Source organism: Saccopteryx leptura, chromosome 10 (assembly GCF_036850995.1).
Source record: "Saccopteryx leptura isolate mSacLep1 chromosome 10, mSacLep1_pri_phased_curated, whole genome shotgun sequence".
Taxonomy (NCBI): domain Eukaryota; kingdom Metazoa; phylum Chordata; class Mammalia; order Chiroptera; family Emballonuridae; genus Saccopteryx; species Saccopteryx leptura.
Genome location: NC_089512.1, coordinates 7,061,567 through 7,077,245, shown reverse-complemented (window position 1 = coordinate 7,077,245; position 15,679 = coordinate 7,061,567). Strand labels below are relative to the sequence as shown.

At 42.0% G+C, this 15,679-nt stretch overlaps 1 protein-coding gene across 2 annotated transcripts in view; it reads right to left on the bottom strand.

Moving 5' to 3' along the window:
- PRKAR2A (protein kinase cAMP-dependent type II regulatory subunit alpha) overlaps nt 1-15,679 on the bottom strand; it is a 67,362-nt gene that overhangs the window by 42,978 nt on the left and 8,705 nt on the right. For both annotated transcript variants that reach the window (XM_066351802.1, XM_066351801.1), the window contains exons 2-4: nt 6,953-6,988; nt 3,319-3,371; nt 414-497 (exon numbers count right to left, since the gene is read on the bottom strand). In XM_066351802.1, coding sequence (XP_066207899.1) covers nt 414-497; nt 3,319-3,371; nt 6,953-6,988 — 173 coding nt within the window. The remainder of the gene's footprint in view (nt 1-413; nt 498-3,318; nt 3,372-6,952; nt 6,989-15,679) is intronic.

Below are 15,679 nucleotides of genomic sequence, written 5' to 3'. Positions count from 1 at the left end.
TTCATTTTTAGAGAGGAGAGAGAGAGGGAGAGAGACAGAGGGAGAGAGAGGAGAGAGAGACAGAGAGAGAGAAGGGGGGAGGAGCTGGAAGCATCAACTCTCATATGTGCCTTGACCAGGCAAGCCCAGGGTTTTGAACCGGCGACTTCAGCATTTCCAGGTCAACGCTTTATCCACTGCGCCACCATAGGTCAGGCTCATTGGTTGATTCTTGTATATGCCCTGACCAGGGATTGAACCCACAATCCTGGCATATCAGAATGATACTCTAACCAACTAAACTAACCAGACAGGTCCTAAGGTAAATCTAAAGTTTTATGTCTCATATGAATATGGCTAGGATACTAAAAACTGTTTAAATGACAAACAGGAAAAAAGCAAACAGACAAAAATATTTTTAAAATCAATGTTACCTGATCAAGATTTTTGAAAAGAAGAATATCTTTGCAAGCGTCCTGAAGTCTGCATCTCTGTTCATCGGTTTTAGGATGAATCACCTGCCAATACAAATAAAACCAAGAAAATTTTAAATTCCATTTAAAAATATTACTTTACTTACAAATTGGTATATTTCTCTCTTCTAAAAAATGGGAAAAATTAAGAGCGTGTTTACTGTAATCTTAATTCTATAGAAATCTGGAGCAGTGCCTTGACTGTGAAGAATAACATGAGGAGGGTGAAGAGCACCCACCCTGGAGCCACCCACCGGCTGTGTAGCTGCCAGCAAGTCAGCACCACCGGGAGCCTCAGAGTCCTCATTTGTAAAGCAGAGGTTATAAATAAACTTGTTCATTCAACAAATATTAGGTATCTACTAGATGCCACACACTGTCCTACCTCTGGGGACACAGTAGTGAACACATAGACAAAAACATCTGCTCCTAGATGCAATTAATACAAAATTGTTTGGTTTTTTTACAGGTGGGGGGTGGGGAACGACAGATAGGGACAGATAGGCTGGAAGAGAGAGAGATGAGAAGCATCAATTCTTCATTGCGACATCTTAGTTGTTCACTGATTGCTTTATTATCATGGTCGCTGGCTTAAGCCCAAAGGTTGCTGGGCTTGAGTCCAAAGGTTGCTGGTTTGGAACTCAAGGCCATTGGCTTAGAGAAGGGGACACTTGCTATGCTGGAGCCCCTGGTCAAGGCACACATGAGAAAGCAATCAATGAATAGCTAGGGTGCCGCAATGAAGAATTGATGCTTCTCATCTCTCTCCCCTCCTGTCTGTCTGTCCCTGTATCTCTCTCTCTCTCTCAAGAAAACAACAACAACAACAACAACATTGGGTTGGCTGAAAAATTAAACGTGAGTATTAAAGAAATAGAAGGAGCAGAAGGTGACCCTAAAGTTTTAGGCATGAGCAACTAGAAGGGTGGTAAAGCCAGAAATTGAGCTGGAAAAGACTGTGGTTGAGAAGAATGTTTAAAAATAGATAATCAGCCTGACCAGGCAGTGGTGCAGTGGATAGAGCATCGGGCTGGGACGCAGAGGACCCAGGTTCGAGACCCTGAGGTCGCCAGCTTGAGCGCGGGCTCATGGGGTTTGAGCAAGGCTCATAAGCTTGAGCCCAAGGTTGCTGGCTCGAGCAAGGAGTCACTCGGTCTGCTGTAGCCCCTCAGTCAAGGCACAGATGAGAAATCAATCAATGAACAACTAAGGAACCGCAATGAAGAATTGATGTTTCTCATCTCTCTCCCTTCCTGTCTGTCTGTCCCTATCTGTCCGTCTCTCTGACTCTCTCCATCTCTGCCACAAAAAATAAATAAATAAAAATAGATTATCAGGAATTCATATTTAGTTTTGAAAGCTAAGCAAAGATGGAAAGTAAGCAGTGGGTATACAAGCTAGAGTTCAAACATCAAGAAATAATAATTAATAGTAGTGGTGATGTCCAAAAATTAATTATAAAGATTAAATAAGTTAATAAATGCAGTGTTTAAAACAATACCTGACATTTAGTAGATGCTCAAAACTATTACTATTATTAAGGTTAATAAATAGTTTTTGAACTAAAAAATAAGTATTGCTAGTATTGCTGTTACAATTGAGAAGTCCACTGAGGTCCTTCTTAAGTCTGTCCCTATCTGTCCCTCTCTCTGTCACACACAAAAAAGGCAATATGGAAATCTTTTTTTTTTCTTTAAAAAAATGTTTTCCATTTTAGTACATTTTTAAAAATGATTTTAATTTGCGTTTATATAAATTCAAGTGTCCCATCGAATATATCCCCCCCCCTTAATCCTCCTCAGTCCCCCCTATGCCCCTTCCCCCAATGCCTTGTCCCCTTCCCTCCAGGATTGAAAATATCTTAAATAACAGTTTTATTTTGTCAGGTATTATTAATATTTTTTCATTAATATTTTAAAACTCCTAACAATCTAGTTTTGTGTACCTCTTTTATTGTTCTATTTAAGTATTAAATGCATGAAATAATAAACTACCTTTCAGTATATCATTGTTTTTTATTTTTTTTAATTAATTAATTTATTTTTACAGGAACAGAGAGAGAGAGAGAGGGATAGATAGGGACAGACAGACAGGAACAGAGAGAGATGAGAAGCATCAATCATCAGTTTCTCGTTGCGACACTTTAGTTGTTCATTGATTGCTTTCTCATATATGCCTTAACTGGGGGGGCTACAGCACCGAGTAACCTGTTGCTCGAGCCAGCGACCCTGAACACAAGCTGGCGAGCTTTTTGTTCAAGCCAGATGAGCCCGCGCTCAAGCTGGAGACCTCGGGGTCTCGAACCTTGGTCCTTCCGCATCCCAGTCTGATGCTCCATCCACTGTGCCACCGCCTGGTCAGGCTATCATTGTTTTTTTTAGAGACAGAGAGAGGGACAGATAGGGACAGACGGACAGGAAGGAAGAGAGATGAGAAGCATCAATTCTTCATTGCGGCACCTTAGTTGTTCAATGATTGCTTTCTCATATGTGCTTTGACCGTGGGGTACAGAAGACCAAGTAACCCCTTGCTCGAGCCAGCGACCTTGGGTCATCTGGTGAGCTTTGCTCAAACCAGATGAGCCCGCACTCAAGCTGGCGACTTTGGGGTCTTGAACCTGGGTCCTCCACATCCCAGTCTGATGCTCTATCCACTGCGCCACCATCTGGTCAGGCTGTCTCTCTCTCTTGCTCTCTCTCCTCTTTCTAAAAATGATTAAATAAAAATCTAAAAAAAACCCAAAAAGGCACCTTGTTGAGATTTTAATTTTAATTATCAGCATAATTAGATTCGATGGAGAAAAGAGTTAGGGGAGTGAGTAGGAAATAAAACGACTCTACCTAGTACCTTTTGCTGCCATTCTTACCCTTGGATCAGTATCTTCCTCTTCCTCATCAGGATTAAACGTCTCAGCACAAACTAAATTTGGAGAGAAAAAAATAAAGAGAAAAATGAATAAAACAGAAACAAGAAAAATAGGAAGTGAACACAATTTCCTTTTATTCACGGTTTGCTAAAGCTGTAATGATTTTTTAAATCCCTTCTTTCAATTAACAAATGTATTAAGAACCCACTAATGCCAGGCATTCTGTTTGGTGCTAAAAAGCCAGCTCTTTAGGGATTGGTAGTTCAGAATAGAAAAGAGATGATAAAATAGGATGGGGCAAAAGTAGGCTTATAGGTGTTTGTGGAAAATAATACAAAAATAAACTCTATTTCACGTGTACACACAACTGTATACCTACTTCTGCCTCACCCTGTATATCATCTACTAAATCCTACAGTAGTGGCAAGGTCAAGCAAGGAGGTGCTGTCTCTGCTGAGTTATAAAGGAGGAATGGAAAACCACAAAGTACAACATAAGCAATATTAACAGATATGGACTAATTATGAACAAAATCAATTAGAATAACTCACCATCACTATGTACATCAGGGGTCCCCAAACTATGGCCCACAGGCCGCATGCGGCCCCCTGAGGCCATTTATACAGCCGCCGCACTTCCAGAAGGGTTACCTCTTTCATTGGTGGTCAGGCGTCGCTCACGTACAGTACTACTTCTGGTGACGCGGGAGGCATGCATCATGGCTCCAGAAGCGCGTCATATGACGCACATCCGGTCTGCGGCTATGGCCCCCCACATCACCAGAAGCAGTGTGGAATAACAGCAGAAGTAGGAAGAAAGGCAAAGCACTATAACCATTACTACACAGTACAATGGCCCCCATACTCCCCCAAATGAACAACAACATAATGGCCCCTATAACCTCCCTTTGCCCAAAAGTCTCCCCCCACATTACTACACATCATATTTCCCCTATTATAAGACCCTGTCTTATATTAATTTTACCCCCAAAAGACGGGGGCTGTCTTATTTTTAGTTCCCATCGAAATACTGGTCAGTTTGTTGATTTAAATTTACTTGTTCTTTATTTTAAATATTGTATTTGTTCCCATTTTGTTTTTTTACTTTAAAATAAGATATGTGCAGTGTGCATAAGGATTTGTTCATAGTTTTTTTTATAGTCCGGCCCTCCAACGGTCTGAGGGACAGTGAACTAGCCCCCTGTGTAAAAAGTTTGGGGACCCCTGATGTACATGAATGATTTAAAAGATTTGTCTGTCATAATTCAAAGATTCAAAAAATATTCACTGAAAGCCTGACCAGGCAGTGGCGCAGTGGATAGTGTCGGACTGGCACTGAGGACCCAGGTTCGAAACCCCGAGGCTGCCGGCTTGAGCACAGGCTTATCTGGTTTAAGCACAGCTCACCAACTTGAACCGCAGGACGCAAGCTTGAGCAAGGGGTCACTTGGTCTGCTGTAGACCCCTGGTCAAGGCACATATGAGAAAGCAATCAATGAACAACTAACGTGCCGCAACAAAAAACTGATGCTTTGACTGACGGGGCGGTGGCGCAGTATATAGAGTGTCCGACTGGGAAGCGGAAGGACCCAGGTTCGAGACCTCGAGATTGCCAGCTTGAGCGCGGGCTCATCTGGCTTGAGCAAAAAAGCTCACCAGCTTGGACCCAAGGTCGCTGGCTCGAGCAAGGGGTTACACAGTCTGCTGAAGGCCCTCAGTCAAGGCACATATGAGAAAGCAATCAATGAATAACTAAGTTGTCACAATGCGCAAACGAAAAACTAATAATTGATGCTTCTCATCTCTCCGGTCCTATCTGTCTGTCCCAATCTATCCCTCTTTCTGACTCTGTCTCTGAAAAATAAATAAATAAATAAATAAATACTTTAAAAAAAAAGAAAAGAACTGATACTTCTCATCTCTCTCCCTTGCTGTCTGTCTCTGTCTCTCTGTCACTAAATAAATAAATAAAATGAATAAAGTCTTTAAAAAAATAATATTCCCAAAGTCTGAGCTGTGGTGGCACAGTGAATAAAGTGTCAACCTGGAATGCTGAGGTCGCCAGTTCAGAACCGAAGGCTTGCCCGGTCAAGGCACATGTAAGAAGCAACTACGACACGTTGATGCTCCCCACCCCTCCCCGTCTCATCTCCCCCCTGTATAAAAGCAGTAATAAAATCTTTAATAAGAACAAAATAAATAAATAAAAATTCAAAAGGTGACCTGGCCAGTTGGCTCAGTTGGTTAGAGCATTGTCCCCATATACCAAGGTTGCAGATTTGATCCCCAAAGAGGGTACATACGAGAATCAACCAATGCATGCATAAATAAGTGGAACAACAAATCAATGATTCTCTCTCTAAAACCAATACAACTTTTTAAAATTTCAAAAGGTTAATCATGATAGAAATTTACTCATACTTAAAAATAATCTAGACCTTAATAGATAAAAGGATAGCCTGACCAGGCAGTGGCGCAGTGGATAGAGCGTCGAACTGGGATGCGGAGGACCCAGGTTCGAGACCCTGAGATTGCCAGCTTGAGCGCGGGCTCATCTGGTTTGAGCAAAAGCTCACCAGCTTGGACCCAAGGTCGCTGGCTCGAGCAAGGGTTACTCAGTCTGCTGAAGGCCCACAGTCAAGGCACATATGAGAGAGTAATCAATGAACAACTAAGGTGTCTCAACGAAAAACTGATGATTGATGCTTCTCATCTCTCCGTTCCTGTCTGTCTGTCCCTGTCTATCCCTCTATCTGACTCTCTCTCTGTCTCTGTAAAAAAAAAAAAAAAAAAAAATATATAAAAGATAAAAGGATAAAGTATTACCAAACTAGTTCCATATAAGAAAATAAATATAGCATGGCCTGTGGTGGCACAGTGGATAGAGCTCTGACCTGGAATGCTGAGGTCGCTAGTTTGAAACCCTGGGTTTGCCAGGTCAAGGCACATACAACAAGCAACCAATGAACAGCTAGAGTGAAGCAACTACTTCTCATCCCTCCCCTCCTTGTTTCTCTGTAAAATCAGTAGGTAAAATCTTTAATTTTTTAAATAAACAAAACCTTTTTTAAAAATAAGTACTGATTTCCCATGTTTAGAAAAGATTCATTTTTGTTAATAATCAAAGAAATGCCAAATAAAACAATCTGAGGTACTATCTTACATCTAAACTAAAGGGGTAGGCACTGTACACATTAGTGAGATGGTTCTGGAAAACAGGCCTTGGCAGAGCACCTCTCCCTGCAGCCTGTTCTGGAGACTGTCTGTAGTAAGCAGTCCACAGAACAAGCTAATGCAATGCTTAGTCTCTGACCGGGAATGCCACTCCCCACACTATAACTAAGGAAATAATGGAAGTGGCTTGAAAATGTATGCAAGAAGTTAACCGCAGCACAATCTAGAAAACCAGAAATAGTAACAATAAAAGTAGTTTTCAGAAGCCATAATTATGAACATAGAAAATACTGATACAACTAATTATAGCAATATAAAAATACATACACATATATATTCAGAACTTAAAATGAAACAGAATGAAGAAATCAGATACTTTTTATGTCTGAATGCTGTTAACTTTTTTTGAAAAATATCAATTTTTTAAAATTTAGCAGTATGTTTTGACAGAGAACACATACCTGATACTCGCCGATCATATCTAGTAGGAATTGGAACTGCAAAAGAAAGAAGAAACAACATTTAGTCATCAGCAATCAATAACTAGGATGCTGCAACTACGAGTTGATGCTTATCTTCCTCCCTGCTTGCTCATTAAAAAAAAAAAAATTAGCCTGGCCTGTGGTGGCACACTGCTAAAGCATTCACCTGGAAATGCTGAGGTTCGAACCCCTGGGCCGGTTCGAAACCCTGGGCTTGCCAGGTCAAGGCATTTTCAACAAGCAATCAGTGAACAACTAAAGTGAAGCAACTATGAGTTGGTACTTCTCCCTCCCCCACTTCCTCTCTCTGTAAAATCAATAAATAAAATCTTTAAAAAAAATAAGTAATCCACCCACCACCAAAGAAAGATGATAAATATATGTAGTGCTGTACCTGGTATGTGCCATGCTCTATAGTAGACAATTAAGGGAATAGCAGTGATTCAAAAAAACCCTGATTTCATGGAGCCTGCATTCTAGCTTGATGGGTATGAGAGAAGTTCCTTGGATCATTTGAAACATAAGTGCCTGTCACTCAGGTAGACAGATTAAATGAACACCAGCTTAAGCCCTCAACCCAGACCTAATAGATTTCCATAATTAAAGCCCACTAAACATTAGTATACAACCTAAAATTATAAAAGACATAGTGAAACAATTTAGCATGGTGCTATCAAAGGATACCTCAAACACATGGTTATACATGAAGATTATAGTATTATAAAATAAAAACAGTATGCTTAAAATAAAGACATAAATGGAGTCAAAAGCATAAAGAAGAAAAGATACAACCAAAAACAACCATAGAGACTTGAGGAAAAATAAAACCTTGAACTTCTAGGGAATAAAAACAGCCACTGAAATTAAAAACTATGATGTGGCCCTGGAGGGTGGCTCAGTGGATAGAGTGTTGGCCTAGTGTATGGACGTCCAGGGTTTGATTCCCGGTCAGGGTACACAGGAAAAGCATTTTGGAAACCATCCTGTGACAGAGAAATATTCAGAAGCAATAAACTGGTTATTTATGTCTTTTCTTTCTCCATCTGGGGGAGGAGAGCAGAAACAAAAATTAAAGTACTTGATAAAGATTCCCTCGGATGCAATTGCAAAACAAACAAACAAAAAGAAGTCTAGAGAATAGCAACTAAGATTTAATGGGAGAGGAATTATTAATTGTGAGAAGAGGAAAGACCCCTCCACCCCAGTACTAGGGTACAGCAGGAAAGTCCTCCAGTATAGAATACCTGTCTTCTTGCTCTGCTGATTCTCCACCTGCAGGCTCTCTGCTTCTCCCCGGGCCTGGACAGCTATAAGACCACTGGAAAGAGGGTATGGGACCTGGACACCCCAATAAGGTGGTACTGAACTGAAACCACTTAGAAACATTCCCTGTGAGTAGATCAGCTGTGGACACAGCATTTTTCTTACACTATGAAGAAAGTGGAGCAAAGGGAACCATTGCAGACTGGATTTTAGAAAAATTACTCCGACTACAGCTGGTGGAGGAAGGTAGTAGCTTAGGTGAGATGGGTGGCTGTGGACAGAGGGAAAACAAACGGATTCCACTAAACTGTTCAGTGACAGGCTCAATGTTCACAAATGTCAAAAAAATAAAATTATATCCATACAATTATCAAAGACAAAGTATTCAGTATGGATATCATTCAATCTACAAATAAGGTGTTATACATTCCAAAATCCTAAAATGTCAGAACTGCAAAGCATCTATAAAGTCATCTGGCCACGGCAATTCACACAGAACTCTGGTAGATGTCACCAGTACACCTGAATCATCCGACTCCTTCCTTTCTTTCATTACTCACATCTACTTCACTAACAAACTCCATCTGTTTATATCTTGAATCAGTCTAGCTTTCTCAATCTCCACTGTCATCCTAGTCTGAAGTCCATCATTTCTTGCCTGGATGACTGCAACAGCCTCCAAATTTGTCTTCCCGCTGACAATCCCAAAATACTCTGGACATGTTTCTGGCTATATCACACTGGCTTTCTCATCAAGTTCCCTCTTACTTCAAGGTCTTCTCCTAGAATGGCTTCTTCACCACTTTACCTAATTAACTCATTTCAAATTTTGGAATTAAGCCTGACCAGGCAGTGGCGCAGTGGATAGAGCGTCGGACTGGGATGCGGAGGACCCACGTTCGAGACCCCGAGGTCACCAGCTTGAGCGCGGGCTCATCTGGTTTGAGCAAAGCTCACCAGCTTGTACCCAAGGTCGCTGGCTCAAGCAAGGGGTTACTCGGTCTGCTGTAGCCCCACGGTCAAGGCACATATGAGAAAGCTATCAGTGAACAACTAAGGTGTCGCAACAAAAAACTAATGATTGATGCTTCTCATCTCTCTCCGTTCCTGTCTGTCTGTCCCTATCTATCCCTCTCTCTGTCTCTGTAAAAAAGAAAAAAAAAAAAAAATTTTGGAATTAAGATGGTGTCTACCTCCCTCAGGGTCATCTGTTCAGTGAGACCTCATCTGATCAGCCTGATGAAGTCAAAATATCATTACAGGCTCTGAGAGAACCAAGTATTTTCCTTCAAAGCAGTGAAGGACAGCAGCTCTTGGCCTTGGCACCATCTTCTTAGCAACCTCTGCACCATGAGAGCCAAGTGGAGGAAGAAGCGATTGCGCAGCTGAAGCACAAGAGAAGAATGCTGACAAGAACAGAAATAAAGGAAGCCAGAGGCCAGGGACACTGGCACACATTGTTGACTGCATGCCTGCTGTATAGAACTTCTCCATGGGTCTATAATACATATATGCCATCTGATCACCACGACCACCTTTTGAGAGACCCACCCTGCTCTTACAACCAATGAATCAATGTTTCTCTTTCTTTCTTTCCTCTCTCTCTAAATAATAAAAAAAAAAAAAAAAAAAAATGTAAAGCCCTTAGCAATAACTCATGTCAATACTAAATACAAGGAAAATGGAGAGGAAATAAAAACAGAATAAAGAAAAAAGCAGAAAAAATACATAGTAACTCTCTCATTCAATGTTTATTAAGCACCTATATATGCTAGACAATGGTATTAGAATAGACAGCAAAACAATCAGTCCTCGTGCAGTTTATAATTGTGACAAACAATAATTAAACACATCCCATAATATAATAAGGCAAAGACTCAGTAGATTCTGAGATATCTTAATAGGAAAAAAATTTACCACATTCATATTCATTTCAGATCACAGGCAACTGAAAGCAGAAAAAGGTTTTACCACTTTATTTAAACCTTTATGTCCTAGTTAAACTTTTAAGCCTGACCTGTGGTGGTGCAGTGGATAAAGCATTGATGCAGAACAGTGAGGTTGCCAGTTCAAAACCCTGGGCTTTCCTGGTCAAGGCACATATGCGAGTTGATGCTTCCTGCTTCTCCCCCACTTCCCTCTGTATATAAAAATTAATAAATAAAAACTAAACTTTTAGCCCTGGCCGGTTGGCTCAGTGGTAGAGCGTCGGCCTGGCGTGCAGGAGTACCGGGTTCGATTCCCGGCCAGGGCACACAGGAGAGGCGTCTATCTGCTTCTCCACCCCTCCCCCCTCTCCTTCCTCTCTGTCTCTCTCTTCCCCTCCCGCAGCCAAGGCTCCACTGGAGCAAAGTTTCTCGGCGCTGAGGATGGCTCTGTGGCCTCTGCCTCAGGCGCTAGAATGGTTCTGATTGCAGCAGAGCGACGCCCCAAGATGGGCAGAGCATCGCCCCCTGGTGGGCATGCCGGGTGGATCCCGGTCAGGCACATGCGGGAGTCTGTCTGACTGCCTTACCGTTTCCAGCTTCGGAAAAATACAAAAAAAAAAAAAAACTAAACTTTTAAAAAATTAGCTCTGTCCTGACATGTGGTGGCACAGTGAGATAAAGCATTGAACTGGAACGCTGAGGTCGCTGGTTCAAAACCCTGGGCTTGCTTGGTAAAGGCATATATCAGAGTTGATGCTTCCTGTTCCTCCCCCCTTCTCTCTTTCTCTCTCTTCTCTAAAATGAAGAAATAAAAATGATTTTAAAAAATTAGCTCTGAGCCTGACCAGGCAGTGGCGCAGTAGATAGAGGGTTGGACTGGGATGCCAAGGACCCAGGTTCAAGAGCCCAAGGTCGCCAGCTTGAGCGCGGGCTCATCTGGTTTGAGCAAAACTCACCAGCTTGGACCCAAGGTTGCTGGCTCAAGCAAGGGGTTACTCGGTTTGCTGAAGGCCCACGGTCCAGGCACATATGAGAAAGCAATCAATGAACAACTAAGGAAGTGGTTCTCAACCTTTCTAATGCTGTGACCCCGCAATACAGTTCCTCATGTTGCAGTGACCCCAAACCAAAAAATAATTTTAGTGGCTACTTCATAACTGTAATTTTGCTACAGTTATGATTCGGAATGTAAATACCTGATATGCATTATGTATTTTCCGATGGCTTTAGGCGACCCCGCTGGGGTCGCGACCCACAGGTTGAGAACTGCTGAACTAAGGTGTCACAATGTGCAACGAAAAACTAATGATTGATGCTTCTCATCTCTCCATTCCTTTCTATCCCTCTCTCTGACTCTCTCTCTGTCTCTGTAAAAAAAAAAAAAAAAAAAAAAAGTTCATTTAAGTAGAGATTTGGCCAAGAAAGCCTCAAGTCTTCCTCGGCATTGACAAAACTGTCTAGAATCTCCACAAAGTTTTATACGTTTGGGCCCGACCTGCATTGGCACAGTGGATAAAGCATCAGCCTGAAATACTGAGAGGTCCTGGGCTTGAGACCATGTGCTTGAGCGGTCAAGGCACATAGGACAAGCAATCAAGGAATATCTAAAGCAGGGGTAAATCTTTTTATACCTACCACCCACTTTTGTATCTCTGTTAGTAGTAACATTTTCTAACCGCCCACCAGTTCCACAGTAATGGTGATTTATAAAGTAGGGAAGTAACTTTACTTTATAAAATTTATAAAGCAGAGTTACATCAAGTTAAAACATATAATAATAATTACTTACCAAGGATTTTATGTCGAATTTTCGCTAAGCTTGGCAGAATAAATCTTTATAAAACAACTTACTATATTTAAATCTATCTTTTTATTTATACTTCGGTTGCTCCACTACTGCCCACCATGAAAGCTGGAACACCCACTAGTGGGCAGTAGGGACCAGGTACTACCCCTGATCTAAAGTGAAGCAATTGCCTGACCAGGCGGTGGCAGAGTGGATAGAGCGTCGGATTGGGATGCGGAGGACCCAGGTGCGAGACCTTGAGGTCGCCAGCTTGAGCCCCATGGTTGCTGGCTTGAGCCCAAAAAACACTGGCTTGAGCAAAGGGTCACTGGCTGGGCTGGAGCCCGCATTTAAGGCATGTATGAGGAACAATGAATGAACTAAAAAGTGTCACAACTATGAGAAGATGCTTCTCATCTCTTTCCCTTCCTGTCTCTCTCTGCCAGTTTAAAAATAAATAAATAAATGTCAACAGTAAAGGGTTACTGAGTAGGGTAGTCAACTTACTTTATAATCCTTTCTATCCACCCTAAAAATGAACAGGTTCTGGTTTCCAGTTTAAGAAAGATACATTTTTTTGGTTGTTTTTTTTTGTTGTTGTTGTTTTGTTTTTTACAGAGAGAGAGAGTCAGAGAGAGGGATAGACAGGGACAGACAGACAGGAACGAAGAGAGATGAGAAGCATCGATCATTAGTTTTTCGTTGCAACACCTTAATTGTTCATTGATTGCTTTCTCAGACGTGCCTTGACCACGGGCCTTCAGCAGACCGAGTAACCCCTTGCTTGAGCCAGCTACCTTGGGCTCAAGCTGGTGAGCTTTTTTTTTGCTCAAACCAGATGAGCCCATGCCTCAAGCTGGCGACCTCGGGGTCTCGAACCTGGGTCTTCTGCATCCCAGTCCAACGTTCTATCCACTGCGCCACCGCCCAGTCAGGCAAGAAAGATACATTTTAAATCTTAAACTAAATCTTGCCTTTTTTGCTGATTTCTAAACATTCTGCAATACCTTGTTTAATCTGTAGAGTATTTCCTTAAAGTTCTATGAAATGAATTTGACGTGCACCAGAGTGAAGAACCACTGCTATAAATTGGTAATATAGAATGAGAGTAGTTTAGAGCCTATTCAGCCTTGAAATTGGGGGAGTTCTCCAGCAATTTAAAGTACATCTGTCCACCGTAGGAAACAGTCCATTTTTATTTTCTAATTCCAAGCTGTGTGTTTTGTAAATATTTAATTGTTAATATATATTCCATTTAAGATTTTTGCTTTTTTTGAAAACACTAGCTACTTAGAAACTGAAAGATTATAAATCTTCCAAGTACATAAATGTTGTAATTTAGAATGGGGGGGAGTCATTTTCCATTCTAATTAGTCCATAAACATTAATACACACTGCGGCCCCAGAGACATCACCTAACAGACTCTGCTATCTCAGCTGCCCTCTACCTTTATGCAAAGTGGTGAGTGAGGAGGCAGGTCAGGCTTCTTCATATTCCTTCCCATGCCAGTCACACAGGCGGGCATGTCTACCTTCACCCACACCGAAGGCATTCTTTCTGACAAAAATCAGTCTAAGAATACTGGAAGATCTACACTGATAACATTTTTTGCTTAAGAATTATCTGTCATAGTTTTCAAATGACAAAAGCTGTACCACCAACCTTTAGTCTGTCATTCTACAATGTAAGTCATTCATTCTTAATATTTGACAAGACTTTGGGGAACAAGGCAAAAGTGAGTCATAAGATTTGAAGTCAAAAGATAGCTCTGCATTCTAGCTTCATAATTAACCTCAATGAGCCTCAGTATCCTCCCAAATTCAATGGAAGAAGTAGCATTTACCACAAACCACCTGAGGGGGGATATAATGATTTAATGTATCATATAAAGGTGCTGTGGCTGTAAAATGTTATGGTTATCAGTTTTGTTCTGTACTTTTTCAAAATTACATATCTTCAAAAGATTGGAGCTCAGTTTCACACTTTTTCACAGCTGCTACTTTATCCAATGTATACTGTTCAAACATGCTTTTTAACAAATTTTTGTCTCATACAGGTTGCTAATACTATGCCAACCAATTTTTTTTTTTTTTTTTTTTTTTTTTTTTACAGAGACAGAGAGAGAGTCAGAGAGAGGGATAGACAGGGACAGACAGACAGGAACAGAGAGATGAGAAGCATCAATCATTAGTTTTTCGTTGTGCATTGCAACATCTTAGTAATCGGGCGTCCCCAAACTACAGCCCCCTGAGGCCATTTATGCGGCCCCCAACGCACTTCCGGAAGGGGCACCTCTTTCACTGGTGGTCAGTGAGAGGAGCACTGAATGTGGTGGCCCTCCAATGGTCTGAGGGACAGTGAACTGGCCCCCTGTGTAAAAAGTTTGGGGACCTCTGCGATTGCTTTCTCATATGTGCCTTGACCGTGGGCCTTCAGTAGACGAAGTAACCCCTTGCTCGAGCCAGAAACCTTGGGTCCAAGCTGGTGAGCTTTTGCTCAAACCAGATGAACCCGCACTCAAGCTGGCGACCTTGGGGTCTAGAACCTGGGTCCTCCGCATCCCAGTCTGACGCTCTATCCACTGCGCCACCGCTTGGTCAGGCTATGCCAACCAATTTAAATGCATCATCAAACATAATCATCAATGTTGTAATCATCATAAAAACCTACCATCCCATTTTGTGTCTGAAGAGACTGAGACTCAGAGAATTGTCCTCAAAAAGAATTTTCCTCCAAGTCACACACCTAGAAAGTGGTCAAGGTAGGATCTGACTCATCTAAATGTGAAAACTCAGGAACAGCAAAGCTGTGATTAGGTATAATGCCTATTTCATATTTGGGGGGGGAAATTTTACCATTACTTAATTATGAAACTCTATCAGACCCTGGCCAGTGCTCAGTGGATAGAGCATCAGCCCAATGTGCAGACGTCCCAGCTTCAATCATTGGTCAGGGCACACATGAGAAGTAACCATCTGCTTCTCTTCCCCTCCCTCTTCCCCTTCCCCTTCTCTCTCTTTCCCTCTTGCAGCCAGAGACTTGATTGGTTTGAGCATCAGCCCCGGGCACTGAGGATAGCTTGGTTGATTCAAGCATCGGCCCTAGACTGGTGTTGCCGGGTGGATCCTGGTCTGGGCATGTGGAAGAGTCTCTCTCTCTCTATCTCAAGAAAGAAAAGAAAAAGAAGAAGGAGAAGGAGGAAGGAGGAGGGAGGAGGGAGGAGGGAGGAGGAAGAGGAGGAGGAGGAGGGAAGAGAAAAGAACCTGACCAGGAGGTGGCGCAGTGGCCAGAGCGCTGGACTGGGATACAGAAGACCCAGGTTCAAAACCCCTGAGGTTGCCAGCTTGAGCATGGGCTCATCTTGTTTGAGCAAGGCTCACCAGCTTGAGCCCAAGGTTGCTGGCTTGAGCAAGAGGTCACTCGCTCTGCTGTAGCCCCCCTCCCCCCTGTCAAGGCACATATGAGAAAGCAATCAATGAACAACTAAGGTGCTGCAATGAAGAATTGATGCTTCTCATCTCCCTTCCTGTCTGTCTGTCCCTATCTGTCCCTCTCTCTGTCTCTATCACACAAAAAAAGAAAAAATATCTCATGTGTCTACTATATCACACTAAAAGCTCCTAAGAAGGGATGGGGATTTTCCTAACATTTTTTTTTTAGTACAGACATTGGCACACATAGACACTAAATATAAATGGACTGAAAAAAATGATTTTCTATTACTTAGT